Genomic DNA, 20442 nt, shown 5'->3' on the forward strand with positions numbered 1-20442 from the left:
TCAAAGTGCCCCCGGCAGTCACCCTCCTCCTCATTTGCCAGCCTCTTCCTTCTCCGTGATGCCAGCTTGTGGCAGAGGTTAAGGCTGAAGAGACCTTGGGCTTGAACTGTAGCTCTGTCCCTGATAGTTGTGTGGCCTTGGCGGCATGATGTGGTGCGTGTGTGTGTGTATGTGTGTGTGTGTGTGTGAAGCTCTCACACTGCACAGAGCTATATGGGGTAAGGTGTGTGTGTACAGCTCAAGCCATCGTTTTGTGAAAGCATAAATCAGAGCGTGTCGCTCCGTCTTATCTGTCACTTCACCAAAGGTGGGGTAACAGTTGCCCCCACTGCATGGGGCTGTGGGGATGCACAGAGCATCTGGCAAACAACAGTTCCTCAGAGAAGTTAGGCGCTGCTGCTATCACGCTGCTAAGAACACAAATGATAAGTCCACTGCCCACTGGTAAGTCCCAAATAACCAGTTCACTAAGCACAACACCCTTTCCCAAGAGGCGGGTGGGTCGGGGAGAACTTGCCACCCTTTCCTTTCCTCTAGCACGGTGCCTGGCACACAGTAGGTGCCTGCAGCACATACACAGATGACTCACAGAATGGCAGCTGGGGGAGGGTCAAGAATTAGGCATTCTAGATCCAGCCTTCCAACAGAACGAAATCCCCCAAGGTCCACAAGGTCTGGTCAACGGTCTTGCTAGGACCTCGTTTCCCTCTCCTCCCTCTCCCTGGCCGTTTCTGGGTCACAGCACCTCTCCCCTCTTCTCAAGGCCTTTGCACTTGCTATTCTTTCTGCGTGGAATGTTCCCCTCCCTACTTCCCCTCTACTCCCCATATTTTGAGCTTTGCATGATTCTATCCTTTTTGTCCTTCAGGCTCCTCAGAGAAGCTTTCTCCGACGCCTTTTGCAAAGCAGGTCCCAGGCTCTCTGTTTATTACTTTGTCGTAGCACTCATCAGCAACTGAAATGATATGACTTCTGTGTTTATTGTCTGTCTCCTCTGCCTGGAATGGCAGTTCCACAAAGGCCAGGGCCTGGTCTGTCCTGCTCCTCAGTTTACCCCGAGTCTAGAGCAATATTAGTAGAAGAATCCATGATGGATTAAATGAAATAGTCTAAGTAGGTCGAGTGCTTAATGCAGTCCTGGCTCATCGAAAGTGCTCACTGCATGGCACTGCTTAATACTGTTGTTGTTATTACTGTATTTCCTCCAATGTCCATGACCCCTCCAGCCAAGCAAACATGTGGCTTCTTCCTTCTGCCCCTTCCCTTGGGGTTCAGCCCCTGCCTTCCTCGGCTGCTCCCCATTCCTTTTCTCCCTGTTCCAGTCATGGCCTGATTAGTTTCGGGTTTCCTGCGGAAAGGAGAGAGTCCACAGAATTGTAAAGGGAAATGACTAAATTGGCTGTCAGATGGAGCAGTAAAAATGCTGTAAGTCAATGCTGAAGATCAAACTCCTTTGGCAGCCATCCCATAATTATCCACCAGTTTGACTCTTGGTGGGGTGGGAGGAGAGAAAATGAATTTTATGCATTTATTAATTTTTTCCATCTGCTTGGAGCCCTTCTGAAATGTAGCTTAGTGCTGCAGTGAAAGCCTGGTTGACGGAGCCTGTGATTGTGCTCTGAAGTCCAGCCCCTGGCAGGATAACGGCCCAAAATGCAACATTCAGGCCACATGGCATGGGCAGGAGGAATGGGGGTGGAGGCCCCAGAGCCCAGGCACAGAGGATGTACTTGGAATACGTGAACAGATAATTTATGAAGTGACAGCTGGTGGTGGAGGACCAAGGAGCAGGTGTTGTAGATCCATCTTTGCCCTATCTCAATGCGTGTGCTGGGCACATCCCTTAGACTCTCTTTCTCCATCTAAAAAATGAGAGTAAACATCTGCTTCTTCTGGACCCACAACCTTATAGAAGGAAGTAAGGCTTACAAAGTGTGAGGGGGGCTTTGGGCTTTAAAAAGAGGAGCTCTAAATCCCTTGAACCCACTTCCGCTCCATCTCTTCCAAAACAGTGAAGGCAGAGGTTGAGAATTCTAACTCCGAGGTTCTGTGCAATCTTCAAAAGTCTTCAGAGCCATTCAGGAGCAGGGGAAGAGGGGGAGGAGAAAAAGGGGAAGGGAGGAAGAGAGGAGGAGAAGGAGGATGGGAGAAACACTGTTTACCTGAGAGTAAACAGTATGTTTAGGGCAAACATATCTGTTTCATGTAATGTTGGAGACAGACTGGAATTCCAGCCCTTATTATGAGACTCCTTATCTACGTGACTTTGGACAAGTCACATGATCTCTCTGAGCCTCATCTTCCTCCTGTGTAAAACAGGATAACAATGGTTCCCACCCCGTGGACAAGGGGGCTATGAGGATGAAATGAGGTAATTCATGTGAAGCTCTGAGCAGAACATCTGGAAAACTGCAATTCTCTGTAGAAGTGAGGAGCTGCAGTTGTTACACTATCAGCAAGGCTGAAGATAAGTTCACTGCCCCTTGGGAAGTCCCAGATAACGAGTTCATTAGGCACAACAGCCTTTCCCAAGGGTTGGGTGTGTGGGGAGAACTTGCCAACCTTCCCTTTCTAGCTTGTGCTGCCACCTACTGGTGAGGACCAGAATTACAGCTTCTGGAAAGCTCTCCCCATGACCCCACCCCTTACAGCTCCATCCTCACTCTTGGGGTGGGTGGGAGGCACATTGGCAGGGAGTGGGGAGGCAAATCCAAGCCCCCAGTTCTGAGGTCATGATTAGCTTGCAGAGATTCCTTAAGGCTTGTCGACCCCAGTGAGAAAATGTGTCCCAAGTCTTATCCATTTCACTTTCTTTTTTTTTTATTTTTTTAATTTATTTTTTATTTTTTATTATACTTTAAGTTCTAGGGTACATGTGCATAACGTGCAGGTTTGTTACATACGTATATTTGTGCCATGTTGGTCCATTTCACTTTCTGATGATCCCTAGGACAGGCCCCTGGTCCAGGCCACCACCCTCTCTCCCTGGATGACACGACAGCCTCCTCACTGGCCTCCCTTCCTCCATCCTTCTCACAGCAGCAAGGAATTTTCAAAATATGCAGATCCGGTCACCTTGCCCCCAGCTTAAATCTCCCAGTGTGTTCCCTGCCCTGGGACAAAGTCCAAGCCCTCTGCCCAGCTCACAAGTCCCCTTGGGCTCTTACCTCCCACTCAGCCCTGTCACCCACCCTCTGCCCCTTCCAGGCCTTGTTTGTGCTGTTCCCTGGCCTGACATGCTCTTCCCTCCCTTCTTTGCCTGGCGAGCTCCTACACACTCCTGAGGGCTCAGCGTGGGTGCTGCTTCCTCCAGGATGCCTTCCTGGATCCCCCAAGGCTGGGGCAGGGGTCCTGTAGTCTTTCCCCTTACCAAGCCATGTCGTCTCTGGATTCGTATCCACTGCTAGACTGAGTGGGAACGGTGCTGGGTTTTCTTCACTGCAGCAGCCCCAAGCCTACTGGACTTTTGATGCATAGCAGGTGAATCTTAACTGTTTTGCTGAGTGATGAAAGTGACTCTTTATGGTGATAAAGATCCAACTCTCTACAGCTCAAGCTGACCTGGGGGTCCCTGTAGTGGTCACAATATCCTGAAAATGACGTTGAGAATCTGACGGGTGTTTGCCACTTTTGTGATACCCAGCCCAGGGGGGCCTAGTGTGACTGGCTCGAGAATGCAGTCTCCTTGGTGGGTTATGGGCATACAACGATGGCCACTTGGGCTTATCTTCTGGCTTATTCTGGGCATCTGAGGATGTGTCCCCTGAGGCCTACACCCTTTCAAGGAGTGGGAGGCTGGAGGAGGGCATGATCCCTATCTCTGCCTTGTGTTTCCTGGTGTGGAACAGCACGTTGCCTCTTCCATGGGCTCCACATGGCAGTGGCAAGTGCAGCTCCCCAACTCTGAGCTCTTTCTCCTTGAAAACTGACCCCTTTTATGACAACAATTCCTGCAGACCTGGAGGTCTTATCTCCCAGCCCAGGCTGGGGCTCGGTCCCATCCAGCTGGCCATGCCCACCGCCTCTCTTAGGATGGGTCCCCAGGATCCCACTTGGGATAGGGATCGTCATGTAGGTGATTGATTTGTTAAGGACTGGCCCCTAGGGATGCTGATAAGGGAGTGGAGGAGCAGGATGGGAAAGGGGAAGGAGGTAAGCAAAGGGACACTTTCAGGCAAAGCCCCAGTCCCCCCTGATCCCTCTGGGAATTCTGGAGTGTAAATCGCACCTTGTGGTCATCATGCCCCAGGATTAGGAGCTGGCCTTTCACATTCCCACACCCGCCAGTCATTAGCTAAGGAGCTTCCTGGTCTGTCTTCTTTGCACTTGTGCTCAAAGAAGGTATGAGTAGCCAAAGGCAGTTCTTCAAAGAAGAGTTCAGACTAACCATTAACAATAAAATCTGGGAAAGGGGAACTGAGACTCTTCCTTGCTTTCTCTGATTGAGCCAGTTGACATATTCTCTGTCTTCTTTGAAGTGTTGTACGGTGCACTTTCTGGAAAAGTCCATGTGTCTTCTCTTCAACCAGGCAGCTACCTCATGTCTTAAAATGGTGGCCACTGCCAAGAGCCCTCTGCCTAGCACTGTCCCTGCTCATGAGCTCACTTTAGAGGTCTTTATACGTTCTTTAAAAATATTATAAGGTACTCTTGATTGTTGTAAAGCGAAATTTCCAAGCTCTCAAAGGTGTTTATGGTCATCATGAAAATTTCCTGCCACCTTCATTCCCAGAGCAGGTTTCTGGGAAGATGTTTTTCCAGGTAGTCTACTGATGTGGTTGGAAGTGGTTATTCAGGTCTGCCAGCATGCTCCCCCTTTCATCCCTGAGGGTGAGCTGAGGTGGGCTGGGCAGGGAGTGATGGAATTAACAGGATGTCTGGATGGGCACCTTCTGGCTTCCTCAGCCAACCCTGAGCATGGCTCTCCCCAGGGCTCTTTGAATTTTTTTTTTTTTTTTTTAATGGAATCTCACTCTGTCACCCAGGCTGGAGTGCAGTGGTGCAATCTCAGCTCACTGCAACCCCCGCCTCCCAGGTTCAAATGATTCTCCTGCCTCAGCCTCCCAAGTAGCTGGAATTACAGGTGAGTGCCACCATGCCTGGCTAACTTTTACATGTTGGCCAGGCTGGTCTTAAACTCCTGGCCTCAGGTGATCTGCCCATCTTGGCCTCCCAAAGTGCTGGGATTATAGGCATGAGCCACTGCACCTGGCCTGGACCTTGATTTTGATATCACTGCAACTGTAGCCCATGTCCCACCTGCTGTGGCCCCTGGTGGAATGTTCACACACACTATTGTCTCTACCCCAGGCTATCTTGGCACATTTGATGTGCTCCCAGGCCCCAGGTCTTGGGAGCTGTGAGTCCCAGGCCACTGGTGGGCATCTGTGCTTGGGCAGAGGGCTTCTTCTTCATGAAGGGGTGTCCCCAGCATATACTCCGGGAGGCTGAGTAGCAACGCTTTCTGCCCCCACGACCCCCTTTCAAGACTTAGTCTAGAGGCTGGGAACTGGGCCCTTCTCAGAAACCTCAGGCAGGTCTTGGCACCGTATCTCTTGGGCCTTCCCATTTCAGTGTGCTCCTGTGGCCTGCCAGCAGCTGGCATTGCCCTCTCTTGGCTGGGGGCTTGCTGTGAAGCCACAGAGGGCCACTCTTCCCTTGGCAGGGCAGACAAGAAGCACCTAGGAATTCATATCATCCCCAACACCAGAAGCCCTCAACAAACCACTGGTGGGAGTCGGTGTGTAAATACCCCAGCTCCCTCACTCCCAGGTGGAGTATCTCCAAGGTGCGTGTTCTACCCTGATTCCTAGAGCTTTGGGTGGGAATCAGCTCCAGTCCCCACAGGGGTAGCTAGGTTGAAACCACACCCTTTACTGGCTGCCTTCCCCTCCTTCCCCTTGCCATCTCACTTCCCTACTTCTCTACTGGTGTTTCCCACAATCACCTCCCAAATACACTGCCTGCCCTTTGCGTCCTTGTTGCAGGGTCCGCTCCTGGGGCAGAGACAGGCCGGCTGCCTTCCCTGAAGCCAGCAGCACAGCCTGGCTGCTCCTTCCAGCCGGGTTCAGATCCACCCCTCCTCACCTTCTCCTGCTCTGGACTTGCTGCAGCTCTCCTTCAGACAGCGGGTGATGGCAGTATTCCTTGAGTCCTGTCCCCGGCTCCCTCTGTTCCTGTCCATCCCACACGTTATGCAGGAACCCAGGATTCTCTCAGGCCCATGGGAAATCCCAGAAACACAGCTCCCTCACAGCTGCCTAAGGGGAAGCCTGAAGCTGTCACCGACCTGTCTGAACCCGTGGCCCATGCTGAGTCTGGAGCAGTTCAATTCCAGCGAGAAACGTGGCCACTGGAGTGGTCAGAAAGTCCATTCAAAACCAGCAAAAATAAAATTTAATTGGACTCAAGTCAGGGCAGTTGGTCCTTCCTCAGGACTGGCAGCCAGCAGTCCCTGACGAAAGCACCCTGTTCTCTCCACAGACAGCTGGTTCCAGAAGGACCCCCTGAGGCTGGTCTCCCGGGTAGGATGCACTGTGGGAGGGTTCTGTTTCCGAGGAGGGGAAGCGCAACACAGCATGCAAGGACCGGCAGTGATTTCCACGCAGCACCCCCTGCTCTTCCTCCTCAGTCCCTGCCGGGCTCCGACTCCTGAGTCAGGCAGGAGCTTCTTCAGGCCCCTGGCTCAGGAAGAGCCACAGCCACCCTAAAATGGCTTCGGGGGCAAGCAGCCCTCCATCTCCAGCAGCTCTGGCCATCCCTCATATTTGTTTGTGTCTGGGCTGTTCTTTAAGAACTAGAGAGAGATCAGACAGAGAAATATAGGCATTGAGTGAGGCCATTTAGAACTCATGCCCGCATGGGCACTGTGCTCTAAACCTAAATGGGGGTGCGGGATGTTATTAACCCACCTCACAGATGGGAAACTGAGGCTCAGAGAGGGGATGCAACTTGCTCAAGGTCTCAGAGATGGGATCAGAGCCCAGTTACTGCTCTCACGCTCTGAAGGGTGACCAGTTGTTGGAGAGATCTAGTCCCTCCCCTCAAATTCTCTATGTCCCTCTAGGATACGTCAAATAACAATAATGATAGCAACAATAAAAAGAAGACTCCTAGCTCGTCTTGAGTGCTTGCTGTATCCCAGGTGCTGTTCTGCAGTGCCTTATGTATTTAATCTGCACAGTGGCCCTAGGGAGTGTGCACTGTTTACATCCCATTCCACAGATGGGGAAGCTGAGGCACAGAGGGTCACTGCCCATAGTCACTGGCTGGTAAGTGGCAGAACCACCACATAATATTAATTAATACTAATAATAAGGGGTGGGGCGCAGTGGCTCACACCTATCATCCCAGTACTTTGGGAGGGTAAGGAAGGAGGGTCACTTGAGGCTAGGAGTTCAAGACCAGCCTGGGCAACATGGGAAACCCTGTCTCCAGAAAACATAAAAAAATTAGCCGGGTGTGGTGGCACATGCCTGTGGTCCCAGCTACTCGGGAGGCGGAGGTGGGAGGATCGCTTGAGCCCAGGAGGTCGAGGCTGCAGTGAGCCGAGATTGTGCCAGTGTACTCCAGCCTGAGTGACAGAGCGAGACCCTGTCTCAAAAAATACATATATACTAGTAATAAGTATGTAAGAAGAATAAAATCACTTAGGATTGTGTCTAAAATGCTCAGGCTTAGTTTATGAAAGAAAAAATATAAATGGCAAAATCTGCTGTTGGAATCATTGTGGCTGACTCTCAGGAATTAAAAAAGAGATTCTAGATGCTACCTGTCTAAAACCCAGGTTCCCAAATGTGGGGACAAAGAACAGACTGGCTTAGTCCCATCAGGGTGCTAGGTTCATTTTTGGGTGTCAGGTCCCAGCCAGCTGGTTGCAGGTGGGTGAAGCTGGTGCTGGGCTTCCTGTACTCCCATGCTTCCTCTGTCTTGCCGGTTCCTCTGTGTCTGGAGCCCATGCTTCAGGGCAGAACAGCGCCACCTTGCCCATGCAGCCTCAGGCCTCTTGCTAGGGCCCTGCTGCAGCACCCCCACAGGACATTCGGGAACCACGCCACCCCCGGCCCCTGCCCACTGGCCTTCTGAGTTCTTCATTGTGTTCAGGCAATTTCTAGTTACCTGAATACATCCTCTTAGAAACACATGCATACAGACCAAGGCCACATTTTCTAGCTTAAGAAAAAAATCACAATTGTGGTGCCCTTCCTAGAGCTCAGCACACGGTTCCCTGCACCTGCCCGCTCTGGCGTCTCTTGTCTGATGATGGCATTGGCCTCTTCCCTGCCTTCTGACTTCCCTCCCCGTATTCTCCATGCCCAGCCAGGGAGGCTGAAGGGATGAGGACAGGCATCCTACTCCTTTCCCCAGGCTCCCCTTCCCTGTCACACAGCTTCATATTTCCATTTCTTTCTCTTTCCTTCATGCCTCACTTCCCCATCATCCTTCTTTTCTCCTTTTCCCTCTTCCTTTTCTGGTACTTACCTGTATACTTGCGTATTTATATATGACCCAGCTTTTGCGAAATGGCCAAGGCGGCTTCCTGGCCAATCAGACCACCCTGCCCTTTGGAGTGAATGACAACCAAGGGCCTCTCCCCACACAATCCTCCCAATTTTAAGGCCCTTGGGAGGTGACTGGGTGACTATCCTTCCTACCACCACCCAGCTCCTCGTCCATCCTTCATAGGGCCGGGTTGTGGCCCAGAACCCACCTGCTCAAAGGGGCTTTTACCCCTGAAGTCTTTGGCTCCTATGAAGACCCAGCTGTCCCGGAAGCCCAGTTGTTTTGCGTAGGAACTCCCCAAGTCAGAGAAGAGTTTCCTGCTTTCATCATCCATTCTGCAGAGGACCAGAGAGGATGGTCAGGATGCAGGGGTGGGTCAAAGGGGCATAAGATGGTGGGATTCCCATGGGGCAAGGTTCCTACCCTTCTCCCTATTCAGCATCTGCCCTGGGGGTGCCTAGAGAACGTGGCTGCCCTCAGGAAGGACAGGGTAAAGGGCTTCAAGACTTCCTCTCTAGAAGGGCCTCAGATGGGGCTGGAGATGTGTTAAAACAGTACTGCTCTGTTTACAAAAACAATACACATTCATTTGGAAAACATGGAAGATCACAAAGAAGTAACTAAGAAATACAGTCTCACCCCTCCTCCCCTTGGTGTGATCAGTGTATATATTTCCATATAGTGTTTTTTGCCCCTTACTTAGCACTAGAGGGTGGGCAATTTTCCATGTCCTTAAATACTTTCTGCAGCATCATTTTTGATGCAGTCTATCTTCATTTGTGCATATATCATATCCTATGTCACCGTATGTCATAGTTTCTGTGGCCGGTCAGCTGTTACTATTGGACAGGGAGAGGGTTTCCAGTTTTCCACTGTGGCAATGAAGACTGTGATCAACCTCCTAGAACATCGCTTTGCATACTTGTCTGATAATTTCCTCAAGATAAGTTGCCAGAAAATGGAGCTGGCAAAACAGCAGAAAAGGGTGTGCAGCATTTGAAGGTATTCAGCTTGCATCAGTGGGTGGCCTGGCAGGTAGAGTTTTCTACTTACTTGGTTCCCGGGTCGTCGTAGGAGGCCACCAGCACAAGTGCACCCCCCGGAATTTCTTTAAGGAATTTCACTAGGTGCTTAATATCTGGGGGAGGAAGGAAAAGGTGCTGGTGATTTAGGGGAAATGAGCCCTGGTCATTCTCATGTTTCTCTGCTGCCCTATGATGCAGGAGCCAGCTAGGCCCAGTGGACACTGGGCTGAGCTCAGAAGCCAGGAGGAGGAGCATCCCAGGTGGAGCTCCCTGTAGCCCTTGTCCTAGGGGAGGGCAGAGTGAGCAGAGTGAGGGGAACTCATCCAGGTGATGTGGGGTGGCTTCTGGACACTGGAGTTTAGAAATTCCCCATGTGACTCTGACTTGCAGCTGAAGATGAGCACCACTGGTAGAAGGGCCCTTATGTGCCTACCCCTCAGGGGACCAAGTGTCATCATCTCTCAGATGCTCCAGGCCCTTTGCATACCCCAGACCCCATTCTATACTGGACAATGCCCAGATTATCTGTGCTGACTTTAGATGGTATAGCACGTGGCCTCAGACAACTGAGACCCCTGGGAGAGAACTTGAGTCTACTATTAATACAATTCTCCTGCTGTGTCAAGGAGCAAGTCTCTGTGTGTGTCTTTAATGCCTTCCTAACTCGCCAAGCTCTCTAACAGAGAGCAGCTCTAGGCTAAGCACCTGGGGGAGGCATCAGCATCCAGCTCACTGTGAAGAGGCTGATTTGTTTCCATTGTGATTATTACCATTATTATTATTATTATTTTGACACAGAGTTTCGCTCTTGTTGCCCAGGCTGGAGTGCAAAGGCGTGCTCTCTGCTCACCACAACCTCTGCTCCTGGGTTCAAGTGATTCTCCTGCCTCAGCCTGCCGAGTAGCTGGAATTACAGGTATGCGCCACCATGCCCGGCTAATTATGTGTTTTTAGTAGAACTGGAGTTTCTCCATGTTGGTCATGCTTGTCTCGGACTCCCAACCTCAGGTGATCTGCCCGTCTCTGCCTCCCAAAGTGCTGGGATTACAGGCATGAGCCACCATCCCAGGGCCCTCCATTGTGATTATTTTTATGGTCACCTTTCCTGCATAACAAGTAATAATAGCTTTCTACTTAAGGCAGTAATATAGTTTCCTTTTAAGATATATTTACTTAGGTAAAAAAAAAAAGTGATCCAATTTAAAGGAAAATACTAATAATGCAGATGTTATTCTAGATATGGTGCAACTCGAGGGGGCTCAAGTTTGGCAACAAGCAGCCTAGTGGTTAAAGCAGAGACTATATCTGTCAAATGAGGATGAGTAATAGCCCTGCTCATAGCATCTTTATAAAGTGCAAATGTGACAATAACTTTGGGCATACAGTAAGCGTACTCTAATGGAACCAAAAATTATTAGCAGGATTGGCTGCATGATTTGCAGGATCCAGTGCAGAATGAAAATGCAGGGCCTTTTAATAAAAAATTATTCAGTATTTCAAGACCACGATGGCAGGCATCAAGCCAAGTGTGAGATTCTTCCAAGCACGGGCCCCGTGTGACTGCCCTGTCCCCAGGTCACAGGCCCACAAAGCTGGCCTTGATTGTTAGTATTCCAGTGCAGACCCCTAGGACCTTGGGGAAGAAGCCATTCTCCCAACTAAGGCCAGCTGCCAGCCAGCTCAGTGACAGGTTTCCGGTCAACCACCACAGTCGCTCTTCTAAAGAAATGGCCCTTGAACTTTTATGACAAAAGGAGGGAACTCTTAAAGCACTATTAATTTGTGTTGTTGCAGATGTATGGTCTGGTGCTTGTTGGGATGGACGGTGGGTATTTGGAAAACATAAAGCATGCCTTCTGCTAATGATCACCTCACTTTAAAAAGCCTTCATCCCCTTTTGTTTCCTGAAGGGAAGGGCTACTTGCTCACAATGACTCTGTTTCTGGGTCCCCATCAGTCATGGCTACATTCAAGTTTATCATAAGGCATTTTAAAGCTTAGTTTCATCTTTAAACTTTTTTTCCTTTTCATTCTGACAGATGATCTCCTTGCTTCTGAGTCATCTGGATGGAATGAGGGAAGAGGGGAGGGAAGGAGAAGAGGAGGGAAGGAAGACTAAACCAGCTTGCCTGGACCCCTCCACCAGTCAGGCTGGACACCCTTCCACCAATTATTTCAGGTTATCATCTAATCCTCACATCAGTTTTATGGAGTGGAAACTATAGCTGCCTCTCTGTTACAGATGAAGAAACTGGGGCTCAGGAAGCTCCACTTGCTTCAGGTCATGCCTCCGGAAGTCTCTGACTCCGGAGACTGGACCTTTTCCATAAACCTGGCCCCAGGCCATGCTGAACATCAGTAGGACTGCAGGCAGGATGTCTGGTCCTCAGCCCCTGGCCTGTCCCCATCTCCTGTTGCCCCTGTCCTCAGCTCTATCCTGTACCGGGAGGGACCTTGCACACTGCATGTGGGCACTTTAGTGTGTCCATCCACACCACCCTCCCGTCAAGCAACAGTCAGCCCCTGGTCACCCCTCCATCCTGGAGGAGTGTCTGAAGCCTGGGGGTGGGGCACACCTGGTAAGAGACCTGCGTGGGCCCTGATGCAGACTCCAGGAGGCCTGTGTGGGCCCTGATGCAGACTCCAGGTCAGCACACCCCTAGCTCTGCAGACTCCTCACCCATGAGTTGGGACGGAGATGGAGGAGGGCGGGGTGGGGTCTTACGAAGCCCTGGGCCCAGGACAGGGTCTCAGCTGCCCATCTCTAAGATTTGTCCTGCACATCACATTCCCAGCATTCCCCACCTCCCAAATTTCAGCCTCTTCCTTTGTTTGTGAAGCTAAGAGGGCTCCCTGCCTTCTGCTGCTGGTAACTTTCTCCCCTCCTGGGCTCATGTGTGTGGGTGGGTGTAGACAAAGTGGGCTTTCCCTAGAGGTTGAGACAAAGACAGGGCAATTCAGGAGAGGGGAATCCCAGCTGTTTGGCAGCAGCTTGGCTCCTTCTGCTCTGTGATGGGCTTTCCCGGGTCCATGGTCACACGTGCTGTACACCCCAGGATGGCCAAGCACAGAGATGCCCTGGGGTCTCAGGGATACAGAAGGGAAATTGCATTCACCTGGGCTCTGACACCCCCTCTGATGAAAACCAGTCCCTGTAGGGCACAGGTCTCTGCTGCCTGCTGCTTTCTCACTCCTCATTGAGCCTCCTGTGTTGGAGCAAGGCTGGGTTAGCAGCTGGGCGGCACGGGTGGCAGATGGCCTGAAACTGATTCTGCCGTGTTTTGAAAGCTTTTGAGAATGTGGGGTCAGGGTTCCACCCCTGCCCATAGGTGGCTGGTTGGCGAGGAGGCTGCTGGTGGGGATTTAGATGCCCGGGATTTCAGCACAGCTAGGTCAGTACCCTGTCTCGCCCGGCCATGCTAAGAGCAAGGAGGGCAGTGACTTCCTATAAGGGGCAGCCAGGTACACAGAAAAACCTGCAAAGCACGTGGGTGCAGAGAGAAGCATCTGCCGAAAGATGTGTAGAGCTCGGAGCCTCAGGTCCAGAAAGGCGCCCTGTCCTGTCCTTGGGTCCCCAAGAGATCCCTGTAACCTTGAAATAAAATACATTTACCCAGCAGAGCTTTAGTGGATTTGGCCGACGGGTCACACGGCCTTGTCCATAGCACTTCAGTGACATCAACATTGACATTGCTTTGCCTTAAGGTCTTCTCTGGCCTCCAGAGTTCACTTTGCCCCAAGGGCAGGCCAGAATTGCATGCCAAGGAATTAGAGGCATGGGCACCTCAGTCCCCTCAATTCTCTGGGAGATCTCTGGGGCATGTATTCCACACTGGCTCCAGGGTTCCAACTTTGGTTAAAGGCTCAGTGACACATTCTTCACAGGCTTCCTTCCTGTCGCTGTCTGCTCTCTACTCCCCTACTGACGTTTCCTGAGCTCACTTCTTCAATAAAGCATTGCAATTGAATCCCTGTCTCAGGATCTGAGTCTGGGACATCCCAACTGAGATGGCCAGAAGGAGTTTCAAAAGCAGCAGGACACCCTCAACCTCCCACCGCACCACTTCCTGGGTGCCTCCTGTGGAAAGAAGCACCAGGTACCTCGAGCCACCAGGTCCCTTGCCACACGAAGAGGCTCAGCCGTCTGCACCACATCCCCCACTGTGACTTCAGTGTCAGCAGAGGCACCTACCTCCAGAGTACATGTCAAATGCCCTCTGTCCCAGCACAGCTCCCGTGGTTCCTAGGGGTTAAGAGGAGAACAATTATCCCCTGTAACGCATGTCGTTCTGCCTGTCGTTCTGCTGAAAATGGCTAATCTGTAGTCTAAGATCTAAAAACAGAATAAGAATATAATGAAATCAGGTCCTATAAAGAGCATGCAGGACTAAAGTAGGTGTCCTACTAAAGTAGGCTCATCTGAGAGGTTCAAGAATGTAATGGCTGAGGGTGTCTGGAATTGAACTGAGTCTACTCAGTCTGAGTCTGTGTTCTGTCCTACCACTTTCTAACTCAGGACTTAGCAGTTTGACCTCAATTTTTGCATCTGTACAGTGGGTTGTGGGAACTAAAGGAGATACATTTAAAATATTAGTAGTAGGCATACAAGATGAATTTTAGCTGCAAAATCAAAATCAAAATGATAATCGTCATCATTATTTCCACCTATATAGAAAACCTACAACTGGAGTCCTCCACCTCTTGAAGGCAAAGAGATTTGTGTTGGGCTAAGCGGTACTCAGTTTCCCAGGGTCCAGTAACCTGGATTGCGTTTGTGGGTTCTGTGGGAGGAGGGGGCCGAAGGCCAAACCCTCCAGGGAACCGGGTCTTCGGGAGGAACGTTACAGTTCGCACTCTGTGCCACTAGATGGAGGTGTTGCAGAGGGGATGGCAGCTCCAAGGCTTACGGAGGAGGGTGGGGACCGGGTCTAGGGAGAGGCGCAGTCCAGGCGGCGCGAGCAGGCTCGCTTAGCAGCCCCTCCAGGATTCTCCAGGAGCCACGTAGGGTCCATGGAATGATTTACCTGGGGCCCTTAGAAGGAGTCTATGAACCCATGGAGCTGCTTTTTTGATCGCGTGCGCTCGTCAATGTTTCTGCAATGGGAGAGTGGTGGGGGTGGAGGCTGAGGCTGGCCAGCATAGCTTGAAGATCCTGAGGAATCTCTGCGCCACTGAAAGTTAAAGACTACTGGATATTCAGCAATCCTTGTGTTGTTCTTGGTCATATAGATGAGGATGATTTGTTGGGCTTCCCCACATGTGGCATACACAGCATGCACTTATACAGTAGGTGCTGTATACATGGTTGAGACATTTCTAGTCTAGGGAGGTCGTTCAGGTGAATAATTAAGACCTGGAGTTAACTCGATCCAGGTTCATATGTAGGTGGTTTTATAGGCTATGTGACCTTGGACAAGTTGCTTAACCTCTTTTTTTTTTTGATAGGGTCTCTCTCTGTTGCCCAGGCTGGAGTGCAGTGGTGTGAGCTTGGCTGACTGCAGCCTCTACCTCCCAGGCTCAAGCAATCCTCCCACCTCAGCCTCCTGAGTAGCTGGGACTACAGGTGTGTGCCACCACACCCAGCTAATTTTTTAACTTTTTGTAGAGACGGGGCGGATTGGTGGTGGGGGGGCGTTCACTGTTACTCAGACTGGTCTTGAACTCCTGAGCTCGAGAGATCCACCCACCTCAGCCTCTCAAAGTACTGGGATTACAGGCATGAGCCACTGCACCCAGCCTACTTAACCTCTTTGAGCCTCGGTTTCTTACCTGGGAAGTGGGGATATTGAGCATAGCTCCAGCCTAGCACAGTGATGGGGTTAAATGAAAAAGCACAGTGAGTGCCCAGTAAATGCTGGTTCTTATTGCCATCGGTGGTTATTTCCATCCTTTCGGCTTTGTGAGAGGCAGGGAAAGAGGCCTAGTCTGGGGCTATCTCATTGGAGAATATTCAAAAGGCTTTTCTCAGGTGGGACCCATTTAGGGGAGAAAGTCAGCAGGTTTCAGCCAGGTCAGCTGCAGCCTGTGCCATTTCCTGCCCGCCCCCACTGTGGGGTGAGGGCAGATGGATGGGAGTGTTGATGTAAGCTGAGGCTCCTACAGCCTTCTGAGGTCTGGCGTGCACGAAAGAGTGCTCTGAGACCAGCCTGGGCACACCCTTCCTGCAGGAGGGAGCCACCATCCCTGCAGCCACCTCACTGAGGCTGGAGTGGAACAGGCCTGGGCCCTCCTCAAACCTGCAGAGGAACCGCTCCACTCAGCCTCCTGCCTCTCCCTGCCCTGGCCCTTCCTGGGCTCCTAGGAAGTTGGCCAGGGCTGTCCTCTGACTCCCATCTGTCCAGGAACAGCCCCATCACTGCTCCAGGCCTCGACTTCTCCCCTGACGCAGCAGGGTTTCTTGGCAGAGTGAGAAAAAGCTTTCTCTGGAGTAAAGTGCAGGGGCTTGGAGCTGGCAAGGCCGGGGCTCCCATCTTACCTTGTTCCTTCCTAAGTGTGCTCTGTGATCCTGCCACCCACAAGCTCGACAAGTTCCTTCCTCAGCATCCCTTACAGCTTTTCCCCATCCTGCTCTGACCTTTGTCCCAGAAGTGGCCCTTACAGCCAGGGAATGGCCCTCGTTTTATAAGAACAGAGGCAGAGAGGAGGTCTTGGCTGGGGCCAGACCACCTTGTCCTTACCTGACCCTGTAAGTCCAATCCCTCCTGAAATGTGTCCCTACTTCAGGCTTGGTGGCCCTCTGGCCTCCTGTTTAAGTGTGTGTCCTGCAGGAGATGCAGGGTTATCAAGGCCATGGATTCCCTTGTGGTCTCCCTGCCTCCAGCCCCCCAACTCCAAGCTGGAGGGAGGTTTCCGGAATGCAGGCCCGGCCCCTCCCACCCTGCTCAAAGCCTTTCCGTGGCTCCCTACTGCTCTCGGCTTCCAATCACGCTTCTTAGCAGGCTTGCTAGCTCCTCATCCTCTGGCCTTGCTTCTCTCCCCAGCCTTGCCTCTCCATGTTGCCCTGCAAACCTCTCTCCTTCCCTTTCCCTCCTCCTCCCTGTACTGTGTTGCCCCTGCCTGGAAGGAGCCTTCCCCAATTTTCTCCTGGCCAGTGCCCACAATCCTTCAGACCTCAGCTGGCTCTCACCTCCAGCGGGAAGGCTCCCCTGAACCACCCTGGGTCTGTCCCCTGCTCTGCATCCTAGCTCCCATAGCTGTGCTTCCTGCCCCTCCAGAGAGGCTCACCACATTGAGATTGTGAGCTTCACAGATATCTGTGGAGGCTGTGAAGCCAGGGCCTTTCTAGTTCTTGGCTGACCCCCAGTGTCCTGTACAGGGCCTGGCCCACAGTAGCTACTGCCTGTGTTTGTTGAATGAATGAATTAATGAAGGTGTATACTCAGCACATGATCTTGCACTGTCATTGGTTGTCCCCACATCCTCATTTGTGTTGGTTTAAGCAGAGTGGCTTTGAGGTTGGGGTCATGTTTCACCTATGTTCCATAGGAGAAGTGTGTCCTCCTGAGATAGGAGCATGTGGCAGGGGCCTGGCTAGCTCTGTGGTTCTACAGCTCTGTGGGTCTTTGAGAACTTCTGTTCCCCCAGGCCAGCCACGCTTCCCCTCCTGAGCTCTACGGGCGTTCCTGCTATGAGGTAGGAGCTGAGCCAATGTTGGTTGAATGAATATGCCGCTACCCACTACCTGCCCTGATGCTGGGTGAGAACTGTCTGGGGGATGGATCTGCAACTCACCATTCACCAGGGCGATGTTTAGGCCTCTGCCCACGTTGTTTTTCACAGGACTCATGATCCTGAAGACAATGAAGAAGAAATATGACAGTCGGTCCCGAGTGTGGAATGAATACTCTGCTCTCCCAGCTGGGGAACTCTGCAAGGGCCCACATAAGCAATGCGAAAGTGTTGGGAAACACATGGAATAACCGGGACCCTCTGTTTTCTCCTGAAAACCAGTGGTAGGCTGGATTCTCTAAAGAGTTTCTCAAGGCATGTTGGACCAGAACAACCCGCTCAGAGAAGAGGCAAGTTTCCTGCCTGGGTCTCTGAGGTGTTGGAGGTGGGGCCAGCCCACCTGTAGGCTGTGAGGCCTGGCTGCTGGGAGGAGGCAGAAACCAGAAGGCTGCCACCATCCTGGGGTGTCTGAGTCCCTACGTGGCCCAGCTGTGTTCCTGCTGGCCGAGCATCCACACCCTTGTCTCTGGATGTGTGGTGGGAGAACTGTCTTTCTCCACGCACAGGCCAGGTGGTTCCGGGGATTGACCTCTCTCTCCCAGGCTTGGACAAGCAGAGCATCCTACATCCCCAGCTACAGTTACTGGCTGATACGGTTTGGCTGTGTCCCCACCCAAATCTCATCTTGAATTCCCACGTGTTGTGGGAGGGACCCAGTGGGAGGTTACTGAATCATGAGGGCAGGTTTTTCCCATGCTGTTCTTGCGATAGTGAGTAAGTCTCACGAGATCTGATGGTTTTATAGAGAGGAGTTCCCCTGCACAAGCTCTTTCTCTTGCCTGCTGCCATCCTTGTAAGATGTCATTGCTCCTCCTTTGCCTTCTACCCTGATTGTAGGGCTTCTCCTGCCACATGGAACTGTGAGTCCATTAAACTCTTTTTCCTGTATAAATTACTGAGTCTCGGGTATACCTTTTTTTTTTTTTTTTTTTGAGATGGAGTCTTGCTCTGTCGCCGGGGCTGGAGTGCAGTGGCCGGATCTCAGCTCACTGCAAGCTCCGCCTCCCGGGTTCACGCCATTCTCCTGCCTCAGCCTCCCGAGTAGCTGGGACTACAGACGCCCGCCACCTCGCCCGGCTAGTTTTTTGTATTTTTTAGTAGAGACGGGGTTTCACAGTGTTCGCCAGGATGGTCTCGATCTCCTGACCTCGTGATCCGCCCGCCTCGGCCTCCCAAAGTGCTGGGATTACAGGCTTGAGCCACCGCGCCCGGCGGGTATACCTTTATCAGCAGCCTGAAAACGGACAAATACACTGGGCTAGGCTTGGTCATGTGACCCAGGCCAGTCAATGAAACACAGGCTTGGGACTTTTGCAGGGATAATTTAGACAGGAAGGCTCTTTTCCCATTAGGGTGCTAAGTTGGGCTAATATGTCAAACCAGCTGGCAGTCTCTCTCTTTAACCACATGGAGGAATCCCTTGTAAGTAGAAAAAAAAAAGCAAAGCTATTAGACAGAGGAGGGTAGAGCTGAAGATGGGATGAGAGACAGCGCTGATGACATTGTTTGAATCCCTGGATCCAGCTGGTCCTGAAGCTTGCCTGCCACCCCTGGTCTTTTAGGTATTTGAACTCATCAGTTCCTTGTTTTGCCTAAACAGACTGTGGTTAGGTTCAGAATACTGGTTTAAACACCCATCCCTGAGTTCTTTTGTAGGATGCACTTGCCATCCCAGAGCCTTTACTGTCTAAGTTGGATGATAGGTAAACAGCCTTTCTCCTGTACTTGGGCGGAAGCCCTGGTGCCTGCTGTATCTGGGCTTTGATGCCTGAGTCAGGATCTTGAACCTTCTCCGCAGGCATCTCCTTTCATGGGAAGCCCAGCAACTTGGCTGTTAGACTTGAGGTCAAATCCTGACCCTGCTACTGGGCAGGTGACCCTGTCTGCACCCTACTGTCCTCATCTTTACAACAGGGGTAATAGCTCCACCTCCCAGGATGTCGGGGGAATGAATGAGAGATGCTCTGAAGCACCAGGCAAGGTGCTGGCGGATGTGGGAACTGTTTCAATTATTGTATTTGTGCCTCACACACCCAGAGTGAAAGGGAAGCTGTGGGCTGGTCTCACAGGCCAGCCCCTGCAGCCTCTGCAGTTTTTAATGAATGAATGAAATAAATAAAAGAAACATAGTTGCCCCTTAGGTACTTACATGTGGTCTTCAAAGCACATAGAAGGGCCCACGACATTGGCGGCCCCGCTGCAGATTTTAAACGCAAAGTAGTTGGCTGGGCAGGGCTTGATGAGGCCACACTTGTACTTTACAACCTCTGGGGAGGAAAGAGACCAGTTTTGGTGGGCAGCAGCTCGGGAGGTGCTTGGGGAGGGGAGGGCCAGGGCTAGGGCCAGGGTGCAGCTTAGGACGAAGCTCAGAGCCTCTTTCTGGGGGAGCCTTCGCTGACAGCAAATTCTGGGAGATATGCCCTTCTGTGCTCCATGGTGCCTCCAACGCGGCCCCCACCAGAGCGCAGGACCAGCCCAGAATTAATTTTTGGGCTTTCCGTCACAGCTCCAGCCCTAGCAGGACACCCTCAGTAAACGTAACTAGAGTAAACCTGAGTCACCATGATGAAGGGACTCTCCTGAGAACCTCTCATTTGGGCCACGGCAGCCTTCTGAGTCCCCAGAGGCCCCTGTTGAGAACTCCCAGAGACTCTGGTGGGATGGGTGGGAGCACCTCTCTCTAGCCAGGTTCCCTTGGGCAAGTCCTCAGCCTCCTCGCACCCCACTTTATCTGCAAAATGGGATATCTGTGGTGCCTCCTCACTGGGTTCCTGTGAGGAATACATGAGTGTGGTTTAATGCTCAGTACACACTGGCTATTCTTCTTCTCATCATTCATTCATTTATCACTCATTTCCTGAGCATCTACTAAGTGCCTGACACTGGGATACAACAGAGAACAGGCAGAGGGTTCCAGTTCTCCCACTGGGAGCTCAACACGGTGTTGGGAGCCCACTGGGTACTCACTAAGTGGCACCTCTGGTGATATTGGCTGTTCCTAAGACCTGCATCTTCTCCATGCAGCCTTCACAGGGTAAACTGGGGAGGTCCATGCCTGAGGAGAGATGCTGGTGGTACCTAGAGATGTGGCTGAGTGGCTGAGCCCTCAATGTGCTCTTTGAGAGCTGGGATGACATCCGCCCTTGCAACCTGGCATGTTCTAATTCATCCTAATGTGTGCTTTTTA

The 20442-nt window shown here is 51.6% G+C and overlaps 1 protein-coding gene across 5 annotated transcripts in view; it reads right to left on the reverse strand.

Moving 5' to 3' along the window:
- Positions 1-6371: 6371 nt before the first annotated feature.
- The window catches only part of FAM3D (FAM3 metabolism regulating signaling molecule D), a 34027-nt gene continuing 19956 nt past the window's right edge, over positions 6372-20442 (reverse strand). For 3 of the 5 annotated variants that reach the window (XM_033210289.1, XM_033210287.1, XM_033210288.1), the window contains exons 5-10: positions 19405-19522; positions 17259-17317; positions 13720-13770; positions 9556-9640; positions 8711-8837; positions 6374-6796 (exon numbers count right to left, since the gene is read on the reverse strand). In XM_033210289.1, coding sequence (XP_033066180.1) covers positions 6707-6796; positions 8711-8837; positions 9556-9640; positions 13720-13770; positions 17259-17317; positions 19405-19522 — 530 coding nt within the window. In that variant the 3' untranslated portion in view covers positions 6374-6706. Of the gene's footprint in view, positions 6797-8710; positions 8838-9555; positions 9641-13719; positions 13771-17258; positions 17318-19404; positions 19523-20442 lie in introns of all 5 variants that reach the window. The other 2 variants (XM_033210290.1, XM_033210291.1) reach the window with 1 other exon arrangement.

Source organism: Trachypithecus francoisi, unplaced genomic scaffold (assembly GCF_009764315.1).
Source record: "Trachypithecus francoisi isolate TF-2019V2 unplaced genomic scaffold, Tfra_2.0 Lachesis_group0, whole genome shotgun sequence".
Classification (NCBI taxonomy): Eukaryota; Metazoa; Chordata; class Mammalia; order Primates; family Cercopithecidae; genus Trachypithecus; species Trachypithecus francoisi.